The 9,914-nt window shown below is 35.6% G+C and overlaps 1 protein-coding gene across 1 annotated transcript; it reads left to right on the top strand.

Annotated features, from left to right (window-relative positions):
* The first annotated feature begins 243 nt into the window (after positions 1 to 243).
* Positions 244 to 5,319, top strand: LOC129303388 (probable magnesium transporter NIPA6). Its single transcript, XM_054942676.1, has 9 exons — positions 244 to 569; positions 671 to 727; positions 1,137 to 1,227; positions 1,384 to 1,544; positions 1,624 to 1,751; positions 2,538 to 2,675; positions 4,167 to 4,259; positions 4,363 to 4,483; positions 4,605 to 5,319. Exons 1-9 carry the CDS (start codon positions 440 to 442, stop codon positions 4,736 to 4,738), a joined length of 1,053 nt encoding a protein of 350 aa, XP_054798651.1. The 5' UTR covers positions 244 to 439; the 3' UTR covers positions 4,739 to 5,319.
* Positions 5,320 to 9,914: the final 4,595 nt, after the last annotated feature.

Here is a 9,914-nt window from a genome sequence, read left to right as displayed (position 1 = left end):
TTTTATTTTAAAAAATTATTTTTTATTTATAATAATTAAAAATAAAAATGAAATATTATTATACTTTTAAGGAGATAATTAATTTTAGTTAACTTATATAATTTAATTAAAAATATTTTATATATAGAAATTGAGAATATACCTGCACTCAGCACTCATATGTCCTTTTTATGATAAATTCTTTTCAGAGCCTTAAATGTCATTTTATTTAGAATTATAGAAGTGGAGCCCATGCAGGTCTGTTTACACAAGCATTTGGTGTGTCACAGTATCAGCATATTCAACAATCTTATTCCCAACTTTTCCATACTAAGAAGGCTGACTGGAATCACCAATCGAAGCAAGATGATCTGAAAACCCAAGTCATTTTTGGAGCTAATCGATGAGGAGGAGGGGGAGGAGAAAATACCAAATCCAGAAAAATTGACGAGCTCTCAACATGGGGATGTCAAAAGAGAATCTGAAAGGTGTCGTTTTGGCGTTGGCTTCAAGTGGATTCATTGGGGCAAGCTTCATCATTAAGAAGAAAGGTCTTAGAAGAGCAGCTGCAGCTACTGGTGTCAGAGCTGGTGAATATTCTTCTTGTTTTTTTTTTTTTTTGCCTGATATTGTTTTTCTAACTGGGCGATTAAGTGTTTAATTTGGTTAGCCGTGGTTTCTTATTTTGTAGGTGTTGGAGGGTATTATTATCTATTGGAGCCGCTCTGGTGGTTAGGAATGGTCACAAGTAAGCACCTAATGCTGTTTCTGAACTTCTATTTTCTTTTCTAACCGTAGTTATTTGGGCTGAACTTTCTTGTTTCTTCTTTTTGGTTTTAATTTGACCACATCATTGTACAAAGTTAGTTAGATTATCTAGATTTGGATGCTTGTCAAAGTTGAAGCAATTTCATTTTACGTTGTTTAATAGAGCCTGGATTTAGTGCCCCATATCATTCTCTACTGTTTGTCTAGGTCATTGCATTGCTTATTCTTTTTGGTTGTGCCTGGAGATGCTTAAACAAGTTACTTTGCTATATTTTTCAGTTGTGCTTCTGTTAATGACTAACTATAATATGTAATTATCATGGTCATGGGCTTTTGATCCTTTGCTGACTTCTTGCAGAATCTTTTTTATTTTACAATTTCTGATTTAGTGATTGTTGGAGAGGTTGCAAACTTTGTTGCATATGCATTTGCCCCAGCAGTTCTAGTCACTCCACTTGGTGCACTGAGTATCATTGTGAGGTAGCTAACTTAACTCTTCTTCTTCTTCTTCTTCTTCTTCTTCTTCTTCTTCTTCTGGCCTTAATTAATTTTGCAAGTGTTTTCTTTTACATTGTAAACTAACATGGTTGATTCTCCATTGACCCATGACTGTGAAATGTGAATGCTATCCTGTAGTGCGGTTTTGGCTCACTTTATTTTGAAAGAGAGGCTGCACCCTCTTGGAATGTTGGGCTGTGTAATGTGCATTGCTGGTTCTGTCATTATTGTCATTCATGCGCCTGGAGAGCGTACTATCACATCTGTTCAGGAAATATGGAATTTGGCTACCCAACCAGGTTAGAATGCTCTGCTGTTTACATTCAAAGACGATTGTTTTACAGTTCTTGGTTAATATTGGCATTTCTTTCATTGCAGCATTTCTGGCATATGTGTGCTCGGTAGCGGTATTGGTTTTCATTTTGGTCTTCCATTTTTCACCGCGGTGTGGCCATACCAATGTGCTGGTTTTTACTGGAATTTGTTCGTTGATGGGATCCCTCTCTGTAAGCAACTGAACAACTCTCTCCTCAAGTTTATGGCTAATCTGAGCTTGATGCACTTGTTTCCTCAAAATATCTTGTTTAACAGATATATAAACTGTGGTACTTGATCTCCTTTTTAAAGTCATTTGATTTTGATACCTATCTTTCTTTCTTTCCTTTCCTTTTCATTTTTTTCTTTTTAAATTTTGGTACCTATGTTGTGGTACAATGTTATTCTCTCTAGATCATGATATAGGACATTGGTAACTATTTCACAGTTTTAAAGGGAAAAAAAAAAGTTGGGTGAAACTTTAATTTCTGAAATTTTTTTACATCTTTTCAATTGTACCCTCATTAAATATTCTGTATAAGTGCCTTAATAATGACAATTGAAATTCCAATACATCATTTTAAAAAAAAAGAAAAAGTAATAAATGAATTAGGGGTATAGTTGGAAAAACAATTATAAAAATTACCTAATGCCCTATATTTTGGATAAAGTAAAGATTTTAAAAGATGTCATATATTGTGGTCCAAAGAGATTATATTAAAAAAATATTTTTAAGTACTTCATTGGCTCAAATTTGTCACACTTCTATACCCTCTCATCTCCCCATTTTTGAGGGAGAAGGGAGGGATGTATACATTGAGAATCTTTATCTGGTCCAATGATTGATGAATATCTGTTAAAGTTTTTTCACCCCTCAATCTGCATTCAATTTAGAATAATGAATTGCATACTATAATCTGTCTTTGCCACCCCTAGTTTCTGTTACTGCTCTATATGAAATTGTTATGAATTTTCAGGTGATGAGTGTTAAAGCCCTTGGAACTTCATTGAAGTTGACATTTGAAGGGGTGAATCAATTAGTCTACCCTGAAACATGGTTCTTTATGTTGGTTGTGGCTATATGCGTCATCACTCAAATGAATTACCTCAATAAGGTTGGTTACTCTATGTGCCTTGAAAAAGGTCCCGTTGCCTCAGCCTGTCTTTTGAAATTCTCTGAACCAATAAAACTGCTCTTTCACCTTATATGTAGTATATAAATTATTTTCTTAACTGTTAATGACCTTTTGATGGTAGTCCCAATATTTGAGGAATTGTTAAGATGGAATTTTTTCTGACATAGTTATTACGATTTTCAAGGTCCATTTCATCCCAATAACTTAGGCTGCCAGGAGAAGGTCCAGAAATGCTTTTAATATCTGTGACAGTTATTTAACTACATTCTACTCCTTTAGCATCTTCTTCTACCTTTATCTCTGAGAATGGGCACTATAATGTGCACATGTTTCTTCATTGTGGTAACGTTCAAGTTTGAGAAAGAGATCATTAAAAGTAACTGGTTTTCCTTTCCTTTTTTGTATCTAGGCATAGTGCAGAGGTTAATTAGGAAACTAACAAAATGAGGATTCTGAGATTCAAAGATGCCAAACTGGTGTGTGAGAACCATTGGAAGAGTTTTCCAGTTAATAGGTGCTGAAGGGAGGTCCTTGCAGAACTTAAGTCACAACTTAAGGCAGAAGAAAACCGAATAAAGAAGAAAAGACACAACATTAACAAGAAGGGATTAAAAAGCTTTAAAGCCTGCGTGGTCTGTTACAAGGGAGATTAGGAGGTTAGTAATCTGTTAGTTAGTTACTCTAGATAGGGTAGATGTATTGTTGTGATGGGTGTGATATGGATTTGGTATACTTCTAAGTACATAAATACAGCTTGTCACGTATCAAATGGTGTTAGAGTTGGTTTTCTGGACAAACGGGGTTGCCTGAAATTCGATCCAGAGGGCAGTGATGGAAACATGATTGCATGAATGCCTTGGAGGTCTTGAGCAGACGATGGAGCTTTGTGAGACAATGATGAAAAGGGCGATCTCACACAATTGGAGCTGAATACTCATGACATCAGTGAGCTGAAGAATCTATGAGTAGAATTGAAGCGCATATGGCTGAAAAGAATTATAAAGACTATTCCTCTGTGCTTTCGAGCACCACGGGTCTTTCCTATTAACACACGTAGCTAGAAAATACATGAAAATAAAACTCTTGACAGTTGTTCAAAAAGACCCGTTAAGAGTTTAAAACTCTTGATCATTTGCTCATAGGGTTTGTGATGACACCATGTCATAAACCTCTTCAACTTGAAAGCTTAGTCTGTTCAAATCTGAGTCCATGAATAATTTTATTATAAGTTCTAGCATATACATATATAGACAATAAATAACTTTCCGTTGATATTTGATAAATATTCTTCGCTGCAATAATGACCATCCCAGATGCTAATTCTGTGGTTTTTGTTTTTTCTTGCTGCAAATGATGTTTTGCATTTATTTGTTAAATTTGATTTATTTGTACTGGTATAGTTCACTATCTTTGAAGTCTTGCATTTGACGTAATACATTCTCATTTGACAAGGCGTGTTCGATATTTCAGGCTCTTGACACCTTCAACACTGCAATTGTGTCTCCCATATATTATGTAATGTTCACAACACTCACAATCTTAGCCAGCGTAATAATGTTTAAGGTATTTCCAATTTGTTATGCTGTCAAGTGTTAAGGATGTAGAAGAATATCTTGTCTATAAATTTGAATTATTAGCTCAATATCAACTCACCTTGTATCTACAGGATTGGGAAGGCCAAAGTTTTGGGACTATCGCATCAGAAGTATGTGGATTTATTGTTGTGCTCGCTGGCACCATTTTGTTGCAGGTGTCCAAGGACTATGAGAGAAGTCCTTCTTTTGGAGGTGTGTGGAAATCTACTCCTACCATTCAACTCTATCGCTAATATCAAGATTCTACTCTTTTATTGGACCTTGATTGATATATCGTCTTTCACTCTACATGTGTTGAAAATGTGCATTGCAGGTAGCAATTCTGCAGTTTTATCGCCTTCATTTTCTACCCTACTTTGTGCTGGCAATGGAGAATTCTTTAAGCTAGCTGATGAAAATGCGGCCCCTTCTGAGGTTATGAGCTTAAGAAGACAAGAATCACATTAGATGGTTTCTTTTCTTTTTTTCTTTTTTTCCATTCTGTCACAGTGGAAGAAGGCAAAGCGTGAACTCTGGAGAATCCAAAGGAAAGGTCTGTCGGATGGTAATGATGCCACGTGGCAATTCAAGTAGTTCTGAAATCATAATATGATGGGGAAATTCCTGAACACATTCTGTTCATAATAATGTATGAGCATCTCAGGAATTTAGTGTCATGGATTTTCCAGTTTCGAAGACGATTCAAGAACTGATATGTTGCAGTCGGTTGCACATTTGTACAGTGTGTCCATAGTTGCTGGGTTCTGATGAAAAGGTTTGCCTTCCTTGTGAAATTTAGAAATAGGAAAAGATTTATTGGATTTGTTTAAAGACTAGCTTGATTATGAGAGGGATTGTTATGAAGAAGTGAAAAAAAGTGATTAGGGCTAGAGATTACCTCGGCTTTTGTTTGTAAAGTATTGAGGTGTACAGGGAATCAAGCAGTAATTCTGTTCATTATATTTGTTTCCCCCTTGTGAAAAAGAAATATTCTTTCTCATGCATCAATTTTTATTGTTGAAAATGATTCTCATAGTCGATTTTATATACTCCCACAGATCCTTATTATACAGACCATTCCCTATCACAATACCAACATTAAGACTTATCCCAAGGATAAAAAATTTCATCATTAAGACTTATACAACAACAACAACAACAACAAGCCTTTATCCCACTAGGTGGGGTCGGCTACATGGATTGCAAGACGCCATTGTGCTCTATCATTTATTAAGCTTTTAGAAATATTATTAATTAAGAGATCACGTTCAACAACTTCCAAGAGTGTTCTCTTAGGCCTTCCTCTACCTCTCTTAATCGGACTCAAAGTTATATGTTCCACTCTTCTCACTGGTGCCTCCCTTGGTCTTCTTTGTACATGCCCAAACCATCTCAACCGATTTTCTACCATTTTTTCCTCAATAGGTGCCACCCTCACTTTTTCACGTATGTGCTCATTTCGAATTTTATCTTTACGTGTATGTCCGCACATCCATCGTAACATTCTCATCTCTGCTACTCCAACTTTATGCTCTTGCTGTCCCGTTAGAGCCCAGCATTCACTACTATATAACATTGCCGGTCTGATAGCAGTACGATAAAACTTTCCTTTAAGTTTATTAGGCACCCTACGGTCACAAATAACTCCTTTAGCTTTTCTCCAATTAAACCACCCAGCTTGAATTCTATGTGAAATATCTCCACTGATTTCGCCATCATTTTGAATAATGGCTCCCAAATATCTAAACTTTTCCACTTGAGGTATAATTTGATCTCCCAATTTCACTTCGAAATTATTTTCGAATAGTCCTTTACCAAATTTACAATATAAATATTCCGTCTTACTTCTACTCAGACGAAAACCTTTCGACTCCAATGTCCTCCTCCATAACTCAAGTTTGCAATTAACCTCTTCTCTTGTCTCTGCTATAAGAACTATATCATCCGCAAAGAGCATACATTTCGGGATTTCCTCTTGAATATGTTCCGTCAAAACATTTAAAATCAAGTTGAACAAATAAGGACTCAGAGATGATCCCTGATGTAGTCCAATCTTTATAGGAAAATCCTTTGTTTGACCACTAGGCGTTCTTATACTAGTTTTTACCCCCTCATACATATCTTGTATGGCTTTAATATAAGCAATCCGTACTCCCTTTTTTTCCAACGCTTTCCAAAGCACTTCTCTTGGTATACGGTCATAAGCTTTTTCCAAATCAATAAAAACCATGTGTAGATCTTTATCTTTACAACGATACTTTTCCATTAATCCCCTTAGTAGATAAATCGCCTCTGTAGTTGATCTACCTGGCATAAAACCAAATTGATTCTCAGAAATACTTGTCTCCAATCTCAACCTGTGCTCAATTACTTTCTCCCACAATTTCATTGTGTGGCTCATGAGTTTAATCCCTCTATAGTTAGTACAATTCTGAATATCTCCTTTATTTTTATAAATAGGAATTAATGTACTTCTCCTCCACTCATCAGGCATTTTCTTGGACCGTAAAATCACATTAAATAACTTAGTTAACCATCTCACCCCTTCTTCACCTAAACATTTCCACGCTTCGATAGATATACAATCAGGTCCGTTAGCTCTACCATTTGCCATTTTCTTAAGAGCTTCCTTTACCTCCTTATCACGTATTTTTCGATAGAATGACAAATTTTGTTCTCCTTCACCAGTTACTAAATCCTCCAAGTTACTAGATGAATCCTCTCCATCATTGAAAAGTTTAGAAAAATAAGTCTCCCATCTATTTTTAATTTCATCATCTGTAACTAAAATTCTTCCCTCTTCATCCTTAATACACCTTACCTGTTCTAGATCTCTTGATTTTCTTTCCCTACTCTTGGCAATCTTATAAATATTTTGCTCTCCTTCCTTCGTCTCAAGGTTCTTATAAAATTCTTCAAAAGCTTTGGAACGAGCTTCACCCACAGCTCTCTTAGTTTCCTTCTTAGCCATACGGTACCTCTCCCAATTTTCCTCATTGTTACACAAATGTATGGCTTTAAAACAGTTCTTCTTATACTTGATTTTGTCCTGTACACTATTATTCCACCACCAAGACTCCTTATCTCTCGGACCAGAACCTTTCGATTCTCCCAAAACTACTTTTGCAACCTCCCGTATCTTTTTAGCCATATCCTCCCATATGATGTTAGCACTTCCCTGAGAATCCCAAATTCCTTTATCCAAAAGATTTTGCTTGAAAATATCTTGCTTCTCACCTTTTAATTGCCACCACCTAATCCTTGGTGTTACTACTTGTCGACGTTTTTGGATTTTACTCATAATACACACATCAAGGACTAGGACCCTGTGTTGTGTCGTTACAGCATCTCCAGGGATCACCTTACAATTTTTACAAAGTTTTCTATCTGTGTTCCTAACCAAAAGAAAATCAATCTGCGACCTTGAGGCTCCACTTTTGTAAGTGATGAGATGCTCATCTCTCTTCTTGAAACAAGTGTTGGCAATTTAAAATCATACGCCAATGAGAAATCAAGAAGAGTTTGCCCTTCATTGTTTAGCTCTCCAAAACCAAAACCACCATGCACCCTCGCATACTGACCAGCTTCCCTCCCGACATGCGCATTAAAGTCTCCTCCAATAAAAATCTTTTCACTCTGTGGTATGTGTCGAATCAACCCCTCCAGATCCTCCCAAAATAATTCCTTAAGACTGGCTTCTGTCCCGACTTGCGGCGCATAAGCGCTAACAATATTAACAGTCTCACGTCCAATTATCATTTTTAAAGAAATAATTCTGTCTCCAATTCTGCTAACTTCTACAACGTTCTTCTTCCACTCCTTATCTATAATGATGCCTACTCCATTGCGTGCACTTACTTTTCCTGTATACCAAAGTTTGAAACCTTGAATATCCTTAGCTCTTTCTCCACGCCATTTTGTTTCTTGCAAGCAAAGGATATTGATTTTCCTTTGAATCATAACCCCTACAACCTCTACAGATTTACAATTTAATGTCCCAACATTCCAAGTACCAAATCTAATTTTGCTCTTATGGACTAACTTCTTTAGCCGCGTGCGTCCAGAATGACGCGGTAGCCCTTGCTCATTTAACACTACATCCGGGCGCCGATGCAGCGGCTCTAACTCACTTATCACTGTACTCGAGCCATGCAGCGCGTTACTTACGGGCAACGACCTAGCATTAACATTATAACGTCTATTGTCCATGTTCATGATAGATTCAACAAATTTTTACATTGGCTGTTGATGGCCTAACACAACCCTCCTCCTTTACCCGGGCTTGGGACCGGCTATAAACATAGGCGGAGTTATCATTAAGACTTATCCAAAAGATAAAAAATTTCATCATAAGATTGGATTGTTTGCATTGATCATTCCTTCAAGAAGGCAAACGGATGTTTGGACTAGCATGCCCATGAAGCATCTCGATTTAGCTTCCATTCTATTAGCTTATTTATGACTTTATGTTCTGAGCTATTTTCTTAACTTTTAGGTATGATTTGTGGCTTTAACTATTTTGTGTATTACAAAGATATGCAAACATTATATTTTATAATTAATATTATTATTTTCACTATATCAAAAGATATTTGAACTCACTACGTTGTACTTACATACCATATCTTGCTTTTAGTTTTATCAACATGTTTTACAATAGAGGCTTTTATATATTTGTGTGTGTATTATTTAATATTTACGAGCAATATGTACCCCTATTTAACAAATATGATTATAAAACTGCTGGTAAAAATATTGTCATAAAACTACATATCGAGTAATACCTCTATATAAGCTATATTTTTAGCCAATGCTTAAAAATACTTTTTTAGTTACATAAGAAATGGACAGTGTCTTTTTTTAAAGTGATCAACAACACAACTCACACATCTAGGTATTAATGTAGGGTTTGAATTTTGGATCTCACGTCTGTAAAAAGATGGTGTTACTGTCTTACTGATAGGACAACTTGTTATTAGCACAGATGGATTGTCTTAACAGAGTATATAGAAGTAGTCATTTCAATGTATTTATGGGATACTTTAAATAAAAAATAATTCTGTTTAAAATGAAGATAATGTTAAAAAAAAACAGAAATTTTGTCCATATGATAATAATTAGGCCAATGAGGTTTCCTTAAAATGTCAAGAAGGGGAATTTCGAAGGAAACCGTTGTTGTACAGAAGCAAACAGATTGGAAGGCACCTTGCAGTTTCCTTGTACCTTCCTCTCACCCTTTGCCTTTGTGTCTTGTAATTATAATTCTGAGAATCATCATCTTCACAATAAAAACGGAATAAACGGTATTTTTCCGGAAAATAAACAGAAGCTATACTGTTCACAAGATATTTTAATAGGGAAAAGGACAGTTGCAGACCCTGTTAAAGAATTAATGACATTTACAAAACTCTAATTTTTGAAATTTCATGGAAGAACCTAGGTCCTTTGTTGCAATTAAAAATTATTTTATTGGACTAGAATGCCCATTTGATTAGTCACTTGTAAATATTGAAGAAGTCAGCTATGGATTCATAGATAATCACTTTTAATCAAGATAGTCACTGCTAAATTTTTGAATAATCAGTTGTAAATGTATATTAATTTTTGAAAAGAATAATCATTTGTGAATACTTGGAAAATCAGC

The sequence above is a fragment of the Prosopis cineraria genome, unplaced genomic scaffold (assembly GCF_029017545.1).
Source record: "Prosopis cineraria cultivar Desert tree isolate PC_DT_omini unplaced genomic scaffold, ASM2901754v1 PC2, whole genome shotgun sequence".
Classification (NCBI taxonomy): Eukaryota; Viridiplantae; Streptophyta; class Magnoliopsida; order Fabales; family Fabaceae; genus Prosopis; species Prosopis cineraria.
The sequence above is the reverse complement of the archived record's forward strand: the minus strand, read 5'-3'. Positions and strand labels throughout refer to the sequence as shown.